The 15018-nt window shown below is 34.6% G+C and overlaps 2 protein-coding genes across 4 annotated transcripts in view; one reads left to right on the top strand and one right to left on the bottom strand.

The window, feature by feature from the left end:
- The window catches only part of LOC111440996 (protein Asterix-like), a 3501-nt gene extending 1629 nt beyond the window's left edge, over positions 1–1872 (top strand). The window contains exon 3 of the mRNA XM_023077866.1: positions 1550–1872. Within this exon, the coding sequence (XP_022933634.1) occupies positions 1550–1613 (64 nt within the window). The 3' untranslated portion in view covers positions 1614–1872. The remainder of the gene's footprint in view (positions 1–1549) is intronic.
- Positions 1873–2721: 849 nt separating this feature from the next.
- Positions 2722–14548, bottom strand: LOC111440982 (pre-mRNA-splicing factor ATP-dependent RNA helicase DEAH1). 3 transcript variants are annotated; one of them, XM_023077835.1, is made up of 28 exons: positions 14321–14548; positions 13602–13741; positions 13357–13493; positions 12986–13174; positions 12834–12905; positions 12574–12660; positions 12255–12288; positions 12101–12155; positions 11927–11986; positions 11621–11692; positions 11309–11372; positions 9855–9934; positions 9714–9781; positions 9592–9646; positions 9258–9315; positions 9095–9163; positions 8882–8950; positions 8148–8237; positions 7639–7725; positions 7190–7305; positions 7026–7092; positions 5848–6888; positions 5366–5428; positions 5136–5259; positions 4170–4270; positions 3776–3838; positions 3617–3689; positions 2722–3205 (listed from the first exon to the last, which is right to left on the bottom strand). In XM_023077835.1, the coding sequence occupies exons 2-28, from the start codon at positions 13699–13701 to the stop codon at positions 3156–3158; spliced, it is 3144 nt and encodes a 1047-aa protein (XP_022933603.1). In that variant the 5' UTR covers positions 13702–13741; positions 14321–14548; the 3' UTR covers positions 2722–3155. The 3 variants fall into 3 exon arrangements, with proteins under 3 accessions (XP_022933603.1, XP_022933602.1, XP_022933604.1); XM_023077834.1 differs by having other exon boundaries at positions 13602–13705; XM_023077836.1 differs by lacking the exons at positions 9855–9934; positions 11309–11372; positions 11621–11692; ... (7 more) ...; positions 13602–13741; positions 14321–14548 and having other exon boundaries at positions 9266–9315; positions 9714–9783.
- Positions 14549–15018: the final 470 nt, after the last annotated feature.

Below are 15018 nucleotides of genomic sequence, written 5' to 3'. Positions count from 1 at the left end.
AAAAAAAAAAAAAAAAAAAAAGTGAATCACAAATTCACTGCCATGCATATACGCTCAAAATTTCTAGAAAAAAATTCTCACTGTCTTCGGAAGGCATCTCACTTTTCCCAAGTAGGTAAAAGATTCATTGGACATGGCCGTAACGTACTACCTCTTTAAGAATGCAAAAGCCCCAATATGGAAAATTTTTATTATGGCTTTCCTTTGACCATGTGGAAAGAAAGAAATCAAAGAGTATTTGGAGGTAAAACAAACTTATACAAACTCTTCGACAACATTGTTTACCACGCTATATCTTGGTGTAAATTGTCTAATACATTAACTTCATGTGGTCATACCTCTCTCATTGTAAATTGGGATAACACCTTTGGTAAATCCAATTATGAATAAAATTGTTTCTTAAAAAAAATTAGACTAGGTCAAATGTTATTACCATTATTCAGGTACTTGATTAATTAGCTTACTATAAGTTTTTAGATACCAAATATTGCAAGGTTGGCCTTGTTATACGAATCCATGAATATCTAAGTTGGCATGATCCCAGTCATAAGAAAAAAGAGAAGGATAGAATAGATAAGATCAACAATCTCTTACACTGGGAATCTTGTTTTAGGAATAACAGATTCGGAATTGATTGCGGTGCTCAACAGTTTGAGATTAGGAACTTGATGTTGGCCTTTTATATGCATAATGAACATTCCCCCTTGACTGAGTGGTTCTTACCTTTCCTTTATCTACGACTTTGGAGTCTTGTAAATTATAATTAATCATCATAAACAATCACTTTCCTCACTAATAGGAACCAGAGAATTTAAATAAAAGTTTGATTAAAAACTTACAAAATAATAAAATACTATAATTTATCCCAAAGTTATTTGAGGAACTCGAACACATTCTCTCTCAAGTGAACTCAAGCTTAAACGACTAAATAAATGTTGCTTTCACCCCCTTCCGACTCACTCTATTTTTAGCTACCTCTCACTAGCAAACTCTTTAGCTAATGATACCAATAATTCTAACTTCTGCCCTATTAGTATTCTCAAGGCTATTTGGGAAACAAAAATATTGCGGAGATTTTAGTTATGCGTGAATAATGAGAGTTCCATCCATTGATCATTCTTCCTTGTTGGTTCAGAATGCTTCTCCTTCGACCTGAATTGGGGTGAGTTGTGGACCCTTAAGTTTGTCTGTTTGATGATGGGTTAAGACAAATGAGAGAGGGTAGCATGATCGTTTACAATGTTAATAACAGTTTCAGGAAAAACGGGGCTGAATACAAACCTATGAAGGGTAGGTGGTTTTCAAAACTTTTGTATAAAGTTTATTATATGAAGGTGTTGGTGCCCTGTATTTTTGCCTATATTTATGTAGTTTATGTAAAACTTAGTCTAGGCAGCCATTTCAAGTTATGTTTAGGCATATTAGGTCATCTTGAGTTGTCTGTCTTGTTTTAATGATTTTTCTTTAGCGTTATCAACAATTTAACATGATTCAATGGAATCGGCTTTATATGTTTGTGACTTCAAATCTTCTTTGGTTTCAAATCCAGGTTTGCCATCATGGGATTGGTAACGAATTACTTGGGTCCTGCACGACCAGGAACAAAGAGTTGAGACTCCTCGCTCAGAATGGTTCTGATGTATTTCCTTTTTTTTTTTTTTTTTTTTTCCTCCTCGGCTTAATCTAAGTTAGGATCTTTTTATGGTTGGTGACTCCTTTTTATATTATGTTTTTAAAGAAGAATGTTGGCCGACAGTATTCCAGAGGAAAGTGACTAGATTACTCTTCCCATCCAGTAGTAGATACATAGTGTGGAGCTGAGTGAGACGCTACAATAAATAGAATTTTCTTCAGCATCCATATTTACTTGAATCCCAAACCTCTTTCTGAATATTAGTTTTCCAAATGGCCACAGGGTGGCTTAAAGATCCAATGATTCCGAAAATTGTGGTGGCCAAACTTGCGTATAACTCAACTAGCTAATACATTTATCATTAACTTGAAGGAGGTGGAGTGGTCAAGCCTTTAGATTGGTTTGGGTTAAACTGGCTAATCGAATTCGAAATTTGATGATATAATTTAAAATTCATATTGATTTAAAAAGTATCCCATCACTTTGTTTCCTTTGTGATTTATCAATTCTTTTAGATTCTTATTAATCATTTAAAAGTTGAAAATTATAAGTTATCTAAAGCTTGAGTTCTTTCTAATGAATAACTTGAACAATTCTAATCCGTCCAATTCATAATTTTTGTTTTTTGTGGTTTGATAGGAGGGTGGGTCCATCATAAATTGGAAATTCATAATTTTTGTGGTTTGATAGGAGGGTGGGTCCATCATAAATTGGAAAATTTGCAAGTAGATTGGGTAAAAAATATCTCAACTATAGATTACTTCGTAGTTACTACAATTAACGTTTGAAATGTTGATGCTCGATATTTTACAAAAATATGATTTCAAAAGAGACTAACGAGTAAAGAACAAGTAAAGAACAACTTGCATAAAACCATTACTTGAAATCAAAGTTTTAGAAGAACCTTTGCTCGATAAACAAATTATTTTGGGAAAGGAAATATATTAATCAAACTACTAATTTCAATAACAAATTTTACCAAAATATTGAACTATTTTTAATTGATTGAAAGTACGCTAAGGCAGTGAAGAAAAAGCATAACCAAGCATGCTATTATACACAAAACCCCAAAAATAACCAAAGAAAAATAAGTTACCAAGCTAAGATATAAAGAAGACATAAGTCTATGACAATATGTACATTAACAATTTCAGTTGTTAGCAGAGCAACTACAAAACCAACTCATCTTCAACTACATATTCTACATACATTAGCGATTACAGTTAGCAATGCCACTACAAAATTAACTCATCTTCAAATACATTTTCTATAGAGCCTCTGAACCAAGTAAGTCACAAAGTTGTGTCAAAATTCTAGCTAAGAACACATCCGATCCGATACTTGACAAATATGGTATAAGGTTGGCTAACTAATAGTCGGCCGAGTTCAGACCAGAAGGTGATGAGTTTATCTACCAAATCTCCCATAAGAAACCCTTGAAAGATTGTCTAAGCTCTATCTTTCATGCACAATTTCTTACTTGTGATGTCTCTGCCTTGTGGGGTTGGAACCATCGAACAGTTTAGTTCTCTGCAGGTCGACCTTGTCCGCGAGGCATCTTCTTTTGACTCACTGTCAAACAAAATTATGATATTTTTAGAATTTCGCGTGATAGAAAGATTCATAGCTCATGAAGTCTACAACCTAGAACTATCCAACTATTTAATATAATTCAATAACTAGGACATATATAAGTTGTCTCCTTCCAAAATCAAACTTACACAGCTTCATTAACTCAGGTTATGAAATTTAAAGATGTTCAATTAATATCCTTCTATTTGATAACTATTTTGTTTTTGGTTTCATGTTTTTGAAAATTATTGTTATCAAACATCGCCTACAGCTTTATCTTTCGTGTCCTCTAACAAGTGTTGCATTTCATTTCTACTAGAAAGGAAATTTCAAATATTGGCCTCTCATCTTTATTTGAGTGTTCAAGATAATCTTATGTTTAGTTTAGAGAGAGAGGGAAAAGGAGCATACAATCTTCGACATCTTTAAGCTGATAGAAATGTGGAGCAATTTCAACCAACCATTCGGGCTTCAATTCCGTTACCTATAACTCAGTTGATTAATAACATATAAGTCGAAATGAAGGATGAAAAACTTAAAATGGATAATTAAAAGGAAAAGAAGTATCACCTGTCTCATGTATTCCTTTGAGGTACATACTAATTCATGGTACACAGCCCATCTGGGAAGAACCTGAGGTGGAAAATCAAAACAATGAAAAAAACATATAAAAGTTAGTAGTTCCCCCATAAAATCAGGGCACTATATTTCTTTTTCACTTTTATTTATTCTTCTTTAGGACAAATTATTGCAAACAAGTCCAAAAAATCCAAAAATTAAAAATTAAAACCTGCAGAATTTATTTTCAATTTTAGTATGAAAATGATCGGTCCTTTTTTTTTAACTAGTTATAACTGATAGCTCCTAAAAAAAATACCTCTTTCCAAAGTCCAAAAAAAAAAAAATCAAGGAACATTCCAACAGGCAGCAATAAATTATCTCAAAGTTGTGGGTGAAAACTTACCTGAGCCAACCCTGAGCTTGGATGTATATGAACTGTCTGTGGATGCTTAATGGTCCGGTACGAGCCATTCTTTTGTAACTTTGCAGAGTGAGGGAAAAAACCTGGAAAACAACTTTAATCAATAAGACTGCAGAATCAAACAGAGAAAAAGAACATTCATTCAAACATTAGTAAAATACTCTTAAGTTTCAACACAGCTCCATTTCAACAATATCTAGATAGACAAATAATTTCATATGAACGGAGATGAACTCCAATGGTTTCTCGAAAAACTCCCAACAGAAGACCACATAATTAAATTTCTAGAGCTAACATCCACATTAATCCAAGGGAAAACTCCTTGATATGAAACCTTACCAGATCAAGTACATCCGATACTACAGAGGAAAAATAGGTATTTCAATTTCCCGCAATCTTCAAGACTTATTGTAACATCATAGGAGGCATCCACAGATTTAGTTAAGTCATAAAATACTAAGTATAGTAAAGCTGCAGGCCATGTGTAAACCCAACTACGATGCAGTATTGTTCGTAGCTTTACATCTTTGAAAACTGCAGCTACATTTCATAATTTAAAATCTAAATTGCCAAAAACCCAAATTTCATTGCAAACATCAAGCTAAACAAGTTCCAAGCAAATCAATCTAATAATACCCCAGATTCCTCTTCTTCTCGGTACATGAAACTGTCTCCATCTCTGTCCAAAGATGTCAACTAATCCATAGCATTACTTTTATTAAGTCAATAAATTTTCAGCCCGCTGCTTATTTAATGGGGAACCAAACAGTACAATCATTTATAACATCGTATATCTTGTATTTCCTCATTATTATCGTCACATTTCATGTTTCACAACTTCTATTAAGCTGTTTCATGCAAGAATTCAAGATAGTTTACACCACTAAAATGAAAAGAACGGCTTTACAGAATTCAGATTACCAAAATAAAGGATAAATTTTCATTTACCAGATATTATGGTCTTCTTTATTGCATCCAAGTCATTCAAGTTTGAAGTCAGTTCGATTTCAACCCTTTCTAATAGCCCTTCAAGTTGATCTCTGATATCTCTAGCACGTTTCATACTTCTAACCTAGCAAACACATAACAATATATCAGATCTGCCAAATAGAAATAAACATATATATTCCTCAAAAAAAATATAAATCCCTAATGAGCTAAAGATTAGCCGAGCAAACCTGGATGTAGTTCTCATAGCACCATTGCGTAGAGTAATTTGTTTCCCTCCAAGAGTTGTAGACCTAAATAATACATAAATAAAGAAGCAAATAACGGTTTACACTCAGCAATTTGGACCTAAAACTTTTTAGGTTAAATTATAAATTTGGTCCCTATTAACGAAATCGAACTTTTAAAATCATACGGACTAAATTCTAATTTTGTTCAAACCAGATGGACCAAATTGATAATTTAACCAATTTTTTAATACCTAATTTGTTGAAAACCAAGTTAAAAAACTATACGCCAAAAAAATGAATGGTGTCGCCTATGAGAAAAGGCCCAACAAAAGAAAAAAAAGATTATTAACAATAAATAATGCTTTCATGTTTTTTTTTTTTAAAAAAAAAGTTAACAAGAAAATATTAAGAAATAGATAAATTAAAAATGTGAGCTTTAGAAGGTAAAAAAATAATAGGATTAGCTGCCAGAGAAATGAAACCTTCAGCAATGCAATGTGATCCCCCACATTCCCAGTGTGAAAATTCATTCGAGCATTGTCAGCATGAACTTGTTTATCCTTCGGGCGATAAAAGATAGAATTTCCAATAGAGAGCATAGCTGCAATAGAAATAATCTCATCTGAACACTTGTGCTTCTCAGAAGCAACCATCATCTTGGAAAGCATGGGATCAAGAGGAAACTCAGCCATCCGCCTGCCCATCTTAGTCAGTTCGCCCAGTTTATTTAAAGCACCAAGTGCATAGAGAAGTTCCAAAGCTTTTAACAATGCTTCAGATGGAGGTTGGTCCATAAAATCAAAATTTACCAAGTCATGAATACCAAGGCTCTTAAGTGTAAGCACAACATTAGCAAGGTTTGTTCTTTGAATTTCTGGTACTGTATTGTCTTCCATCTCATTATAATAACTATAAGCAGTATACAAACGAAAGCACATTCCAGGGCCTGTTCGTCCAGAACGGCCTGCTCTTTGGTTTGCTGATGCTTTAGAAATGGGACTCACTTGCAACGACTCCATCCCAGTCCTTGGATTATAGGATTTTATTTTTGAAAAGCCAGGATCAATAACATATTTTATTCCATCAATCGTTAATGATGTCTCTGCTATATTAGTTGCCAGGACAACTTTCCTTGCTCCTATGGGTGTGGGTTCAAATATCTTAGCCTGTAGCTCTGTTGGTAAGTTGGCATATATGGGGCAGATAATGAGTTCGGCAATTTTTGTGCCTAGTCCTCGAGTTCTATGTTTCATTATTTCCTCAGCCGCTTCAATCTCTTCTTGACCAGTGAGAAACACCAATATATCTCCTGGAGGCTTTGTGACATGAATCTGAAGCGCAGTCACAATTGCTGCATCTAAATAGTCCGCTTCTGGAGCTTTTGTGAAGTTAATTTCTACAGGATATCGTCTACCAGGAATTTTAAATATTGGAGCTGAATCAAAGTAATCACTGAACTTCTCCGCATCAAGTGTTGCACTTGAAATTAGCAATTTCAAATCAGGTCGAAACCTCGCAATATCCTAATAGGAAAAAAACATATTTGGAAAAGGAGAAAAATAAAAAATAATATAGCAAACTGAAAGAAGCAAGATAGAAATAAACATAACATAAATTGCATCATACATAAAATAAAACTGTAGTTGGAGCTCCAACTCACCTTCACTAACCCAAACAGAACATCAGTTGATAATGTTCTTTCATGAGCCTCGTCCACCATTATAACACTAAAAGAAAAATTTTCAAGAATATTGCAAATAGAGTTAGAAAACAGGCTAATTAACTTGGAGTACGAATGAACATCAAACATGCAGTAAGGTGCACCTGTAGCTTGCAAGGTCAGGTTCGCCAAGGAATTCTCGTAACAACATCCCATCTGTCATGTACTTCAAAATAGTCTTATCTGACGTGCAATCCTCAAAACGTATTGAATAACCAACCTAAAGTTATTAGGAAGAGATGAGTGCAAAGAGAAATACATTCACGGAATTCAAATGAAGTATTTAAGTACATGTAACAAATACCACGTTATATTCATTAGATACCAATACAAGGATGAAACAACAGACCGAAGATAGGTTGCATAAATTTGAAACGGAAGTTAGGAAATGCAAAGAACGGAAAAAAGTTGTTTGTCCCATCTTTAAAACAACAAAATAAACAAGCTAATGTGAGTAAGATGTTAAAGCAAATCATGTGATAAGATACACCATAGTATCAAAATAATTTGAAGAAGGGACAAGGATTTAGTTTAAAAGTCTTGGCAACGTCACCTCATGGCCAAGCTTGACACCCAGTTCTTGAGATACTCGGGCAGCAATGCTCATAGCTGCAACTCGACGCGGTTGTGTGCATCCAACCTTAAGAAGATAGCAAGAAACTGGATTTTACATCTCAGGGAAACAGGAAGACTGAAAAATCATTCACTTGATGGCTAATTACAAGTTCGTGCAGCATTTTTTTCTCACTACAATTTGCAACCGACTCCTAAATCTAGCATTTTTTTCTCACTAAAATTTGCAACCGACTCCTAAATCTAGCATTTTTTTTCTCACTACAATTTGCAACCAATTCCTAAATCTAGCGTTTTTTTCTCACTACAATTTGCAACGACTCCTAAATCAAAACTAGAAGAGGAAATAGAAATCATTGACCATAATTTATAGCAACCATTAATCAATAACAGAATAATGTAAGAATTCCTACAAAAATTTATCCAAACCCTCCAAGCTCCACTAAGCACAACAAATAAAAGTTGATATGGGAGTATAGAAGGTCATACTTTTCCTCGCTTTGTGTACCCAGCTTCATGAAGATATTGAGGTATCTGTGTGGTTTTTCCCGAACCAGTTTCACCGACAATTACAAGAACCTATAAAAGCAGAAAATCGGGTGTTACTATAAAGTTTTGTACATGCATGCACAACTTGTCAAAATGATAATCAGATACTCAAAGATGCCTAAAAAATCTCAGTTATTTGTCTGCTCCTTAATGCTTAGTTAGTTTGAAAACGGTAAAAAGGATTTAAAAAGGACACCCACGATGTGCATCCTTGCCAACAAACAAGTGAAGACTTTGATAACATCTGTGGGTTCACACCACTTGGCTAGGAAGTTTCAAAAGAATTTTCAATTATTCCTTCCTAAGTTGAAAATTTGTCGGTCTAACTTCCATTATCCACCTCAGCAAAAAATGTTTCAATGTAGTGTTTGCAATTTTGCTACTACAGAAGGAATAATGGGACTGTTAGATATAGGGAATTGACATAGGATGAAACTTTATGAGCTTTGACAGCAAGTGGATCAATAATGGCTTCTTATATCTAAAAGTGTGCGTGATTGTCGTATTCTTTAGTTAGAGTCGGAGAGCTCCCAAAGTTAGTATAAAACCCCTAACCTCCCCTCGTGAACCCTTTCTTTTTTTTCTTTTTTTTTTGTGTGTGATCAGTGGTGAACATATATTTGACAATGTTTGAGCAGAATGCAATACTCATCCACCCAAAAAAAGAAACCCACCTGATAATCATTTACAGCTTGGAGTAACTGATCACGATATGGATAAATTGGCAATGTTTTTCTCTCTTCCTAGGCACAAAAAAACAAATCAAAACAAAACCTTAGAACCATAATATTAATTTGTTAGTAGTAAGACCTAATTATGATCAATATTAAATTTTCTGTCCATATGAATATAAACTTGTGCGATAAAAGCGTAATCAGAACCAAAACCTGCAGCTTCTCCAGAGCTGACTTCGCCTTGGACTTTTCAAGTGATTCAATCTGATGTTCATCAACAAACTGCCAAAAACAAGCGAAGGTAGCATGAAATAAAAAAGATTTTTACTACATTACCACAACTGCATAAAATAACTATAGAAAGTTTAAGCCACACCTCATCACCTTCCATAACTGAAGCCTTAATAAACTCAATCTGATCCTCAAATACAAACCTAAAACAAAACAAAACAAAAAACAAAAACAAACAAAAATCAGGAGATGTTCATTTCCTGTCATAGGCCAGCAATGAAGGATAAATAAATAAAATAAAATAAAAATTTCTTGTATAAAAGGTAATGGAAGATATTATATGTTCCAAATAGAAGATGACAACCGCCTTGTATCATTAATGAACATTAAAATCCAACCGATGAAAGTAGTAATAACAAAATATACTAAATAAACATCATAAACGTAAAAGTAATAATTCAGAACCATAAGATACTTACTGATAATCATCGGCTTGCTTCTTATTTTTGGAACCAAATTTCATTGATGCTTTCCCTGAAAAATAATTGTTTCATCATCTGAAGAAAGAACATCAAATGAACCTCAGAGAAGTGGGACTTACCTATTTGGTGGTCCTCCCATGCCTCTTGTTCTGCAAATGGGTTCATTTTATCTGCAGCACCTGAATCCCTGTAAGAATAATAATAACTCAAAAGCTCATTTGGAAGGATTCTCGGTTTCCGTTATTCAGAGTTCAACTAACCTATACCGCTGCATTGCCACTGCAAACCTCTTATCCTGATTAACACCTCCTTCCTGATCATAAGCTTCAGGCATCCTGTACTGCACTCCAATAAAGCAAAACATGACATATGTAATTAATCAATAAATAAAATGTATCATAGAAACAAAAAATTCATTGTTTTATTGTAAAAAACAGAGTGTTCCATCATGAAAAAAGATTGAAAAGAGAAGATGAATAAACTCATCTTTCAGACATTCAATATGTTTCTTTTCAACTGAGAAGGAAAATAAGAAAATGGAGAATAAAGAATGGTTCGCACACGAGTTATTAGAATGAATTTTCACTAGTCACAACAGGTAAACTGAAAGAACGTATCCACTAGTCAACTAGCTTTGAAATGATGCTCATTGTTCATAAATGAGGAGGAAAATCCAAGAACTTCACCCACCCCTTGGTAAATGGCACATGCCTTTCCTCCACCACCTTCACGGAGTTCCATGACAAGAAATTCAAGACAGTCAAGAATCATCCCTCTTCCGTAACCAAACATCTCTAGTCATTTAACATTGTCCTCACAAAGGATCACTGCCAAATTTCCACAAAAGGGTCTCACTCGGATATTCAAATCAAACCGACCCTTAATGCCTTTCTTCACCTTAGCCCACAAATCAGAAGCCTTTTCCTTAACTAAAAGAACAGAATCCAAAACTTCGAGCAGCACATCCTTTTCTTCCTCACTCTTAACCTCTAACACCTTGTACTTTTTGCCTTCTTTTCCCAATCAAGCGAAGGACGACGTCAACCTTTCTAGGGATTCAAACTAAAGGACAGGGGCTTTAAACATACACCCTTACCTTTCACCAGACCTCTCTAAAGCAAGCTACTCAAAGCATCTCCCACCGAACACCAGCCTTGACATCTGTTCCCACAGAAATGAGTAAGGTGGAACTCCTCCCCTTCAGCTGTTCCACCACCACTACACAACATCTTCCTCTAGCGTTCACAACCAACTGAGCCCAGATTAACCCTTCAGGACACTTTCTCTTCCTAAAGAAATATCTAAAGTTGGAGCGGGATCGTTATCCTCTAAACAGTCTCAAACCCACGCTACATTCCCCAAAAGGAGCTTGACTTTAGATGATTTTCCTCCACAAAACTCTCAAACCTCCACCTTCTCTACCAAATCACACAACTTAAACACAAACCTTTTTCTTTCAACCCTTGCAGATAGGCCACTCCTCTCCCCTACTCTCATGAAAGAGAGAAAAAATAAAAGAAAATGTTTGAGCTCCATATGAAACTTAGCTCTCCAAATTTTTTTAGTTCATCATATCGTACACTAGGAATTTCAATTTATCTTTTAAGTACTCATTGGACATATTAAAAGAAAAGAAGAGAGAGAGAGAGAGAGAGAGAGAGAGAGAGAGAAAGAATAACAAAAACAACAAACATAGAAAGATCAAAGATATAACCTCATTGATTTCATCAGCCTCGTCTGTCCGCTTCTTCACAAGCTCATATATTTCTTTCTTATACCTGGAAACAACAAACAAAATATTTCACAAGGTTTCATTTTCATAGACTTATTCCACCAAAGCCCATTGTTTTTAGATAATAAAGTGAAAATACTCCAAGAGACATACGAAAAACTAAATATTTAAAAATTTCCAAAGTGAATGGGAACTAATGAACAAATCAGTTGAATACAATGAAATTGGGCAGATGGAACTAAACTATTACCAAGCCGAAAAAAAGGAAGGAAAAAAAAACAAAGAAACTCTTGCCTTAGTTCCCGATATTCTACTTCAGTAAGCTTCACACCGTCAAAAAGATATTGCTCGTCTTCTATATCATCTCTGTTAGATCATCAGGAAATTTGAGAGACCAAAGAAATTATAAGACGAACAGAGAGAGAGAAAGGAAATGACATCACAATTATGGAAAAACAAAATTAATCGAGATTACTATGTAACGTCTTTTCAATTCCTTAGATAGAAACATGCACTCAGATGAAAAAAGAACAATAATAATAAAGATAAAAAAACAACTGTACCAACTGAATGTGAAGCCATAATGTGAAACCATTGTACCTGATTTCTTCCAGTTTCTTCTCCTCCCTTTTCTTTAAGTACTCCTGTCTTGAAACTTTCCTGAAACAACAAGGAAAGTTCGAGGATGACTATTTCACATACTCATTAAATTTTCTGTGTACATGAAACCATAGAGAAAAAAAAAAAAAAAAAAAAAGGATAGCAGTAGCAAACCTCAAAGTATCAGTTCCATCATTCTCCAAAGCTTTGGATCTCCGAATTGCCTCTTCTGTAACATTAAATGCAAGACAATGATATCATAAGCAGAAGAAGAGTGCATGCCATTGCACAAATTATAATTCACTGATCAAAATTCAAGATTAGTTACCTTCCTCCTTCCTGCTCAATTTCTGTTCTGTTAACTGTCAAAAACGGCTAGAATCAGAACAAGAGGTAATGGAATTCTTAGGACATAGCTGCAAATTTAATTGCTGTATGAAGTTTGCAAAAAGAGAACAACTCCTAAGGAGTTCTTTTGGGGAGGCACTGTAGGGCGGGGTTTATGAGATTCCATAGCTTCATGTTTTATTTTGTTTAACTCTAGACTTTGCTTGTAACGTTTTTTCTTGATTCAATAAATTAAAATAAGGATGATTAATTTTCAGTAGAGAGGGAAAAAAAGGTAATAGCAATTTCTACGAGTATACCTTTTTGGTTCCAGCAGCATCACGTTCTCTTATATTTCGCTCTAACTGCTCCCTCTCTCTTTGATCACGCTGTCGCTCTTCCTCCGACTGCATTTCAATTTAAACATGATGTTAAGAGAGCAGAGGGAACTACATGACTTCCGTTAGTAAACTTGTTTAACTAAATACATTTTTATCTAAGAAAAAGACATACTAGTATTAAAGAAACATTTGTCACTATTACTTAAGAAGATAAATCCCAAATAAGCTCAAATAAATACCTCAGAGCCATCATCTTCAGAACTGGAAGTTCGTCTTTTAACCTGCCTATTTTCTCTTTCAAGAGCACTTTCCTGCATTGTCCCATCAAGTAAGAGAAAATTTAACCAACAAAAAAAAATCCATAACATATATACATTTTCATATCTCATACTTCCTCATCATCTTCATCTTCTTGATATTCGTTTTTCTTTCTAAAGCGTTTTTTGCGATTTTCTGTTTCTCGGGGATCACCACTGCCTCCTTTATCTTCAAGAACTTCTTCGTCGTCAGCATCGAGTAGTGTATATTTTTTTTGATTTCTTGCTAAAATTGCAGCTTCTCTCTCTTGCTTCTGATAAAGCTGAGGCAGGATAAAAGAAACGATATTAAAGGACATGACTGAAGGACAATAAATAAGCAATCCAATCTCAAGAAAGCTATAAATAAATAAGTGAAGGGAGACATAGAGCAGAAAATCACGAAAGAACACTTAATATATGAATCACATTTATACAGTAAGCAAAATTTCAACTGAAATATTACATTTAGACCAGTTGATTTCTTGCGTGGCACTCTAGAGAAAATTCCTTCAGCAAAAGCCAATGTTTCATTGGAAGATGGCAAGCCAAAATCCACCACCAACTTGCTCACTACATCGGCAGGTGATGCTGCTTGTTTGGCTGCAATAGAATTGTGGACATCAAAAACACTATTAAAACCGTATCTTTTACAATCCATAATTCAAATACCAAAGGGAATGTCTATTTAATAAATAAGGAGAAGCGTACATAGTCCAATCATATACTGTACAATCGTTGGCTGAGAGAAACCAAGCAGTGACATTAACTGATCAGAAATCCACGTTTTCATGTCATTTTCTCCCCCCATCTCCCTGAAATTGAGTTTGGCAGTCAAACCAAAAGGTTTCCTATTGCATAACAAAACGATTCAAATGACATGTCATGCATTACTTTTGAGAAAAATGTAAATTAGTTCGATTCTAAGAAACAACAGAAAATAAACTGGTAAATGAGGAACAATTAAAGAGGGAAAGCCCCACAACAAAAGGAAATCGTAGAAATTAATCAAACTATAAATTACCAGCAAAAAACCTCCTAGTGTCAATAATAAGAGATGAAGAAATCAACACACCTCCACAAGGATTTTCTAAAACTTCAAAAAACTCCCCTATTTTTCGCAAGCCGAACATTCCACAAGATAGGAAGAATGGTTGCACACCAAGTGTCTCAACGTTCAACGTGATAGCGAAAAAAAAAAAAAAGACAGAAAGATAGCTACAAAAACTAGCCAATAACTCTACTATGACCCTTCCTCCCTATAAATCACTCCGACTTATCACCGACTCACTCGATTCATTACAAATCTCCCTAATTAAGTGTCTTGTTTTTTCTTCTAATCAAATAAGTTAACGTAACTCAATCCCAAATCTAGTCTAATACACCAGACATTTGAAATTTAGGCTTTCAAACATTCTGTAATATAAAACCTGGCTAGAAGCGAATCTTCGTGAAGAAACACTTGGAGAACCGCAAATCCGCCGCGTGGTCGCCGGTGAACGCTCGGCGTCGCGCAAACGGACGTCTTGTCAGCGTTCGAACTCTATGCTGAAGGGTCGATGGAAGAATCACGCGAAACACGATCTTAGAGCAACCTCTGAACGTCGTTCGCGCGCAGTCTTCAGAGCGGGAGAAGCGTCGGCCGGATATAATTAAATGAGAGAGAAAATAAGACCTTAATTATTTTCTTCTTCCCTTTTCCTCTTCCATTCCTTCGTCTATTTTTCCTTTGCTGTATAAATTAGATAAACTATTCAACGACCTTAATTAAATATCAAATTAAAACATCTAAATAAAATTAATATATACTTTAATTCTATATTGAATTATTATCTTTTTCTAGTACTAAAAAATAGGGTTTTTTTTTTCTGCACTATATTGAATTTTGATTATATTAATTAAATTCTATGGGTTTTGGCTAAACCCTTAAATTTTATTATTTTATTATATTAATTATATTGATATAGGTTTTACTGATCATTCAGATAAATGGGGTAAGCTAACCTCGAATACTACTAAGTGAGAGAAAAGAAATAGTTCAGATAATCCTACCCGAACTTCAAGATTTAGAACATTGGAGCACAAAGAAGATTTGACTCTGTTGGTGTCAATTACAACACAAAATCTT

This window comes from Cucurbita moschata, unplaced genomic scaffold (genome assembly GCF_002738365.1).
Source record: "Cucurbita moschata cultivar Rifu unplaced genomic scaffold, Cmos_1.0 Cmo_Scf00003, whole genome shotgun sequence".
Lineage (NCBI taxonomy): Eukaryota > Viridiplantae > Streptophyta > Magnoliopsida > Cucurbitales > Cucurbitaceae > Cucurbita > Cucurbita moschata.
The sequence above is the reverse complement of the archived record's forward strand: the minus strand, read 5'-3'. Positions and strand labels throughout refer to the sequence as shown.

Excerpts from the sequence above, each read along its gene's own strand:
- LOC111440982 (XM_023077835.1), bottom strand. The coding sequence starts at position 13,701 with ATGGGGGGAGAAAATGACATGAAAACGTGGATTTCTGATCAGTTAATG. Across the intron at positions 12,156-12,254 it reads ATTGAGCAGGAAGGAGGAAG|AAGAGGCAATTCGGAGATCC; the intron begins GTAACTAATCTT and ends TTAATGTTACAG. Across the intron at positions 3,690-3,775 it reads CAAAGGAATACATGAGACAG|GTAACGGAATTGAAGCCCGA; the intron begins GTGATACTTCTT and ends ACTGAGTTATAG.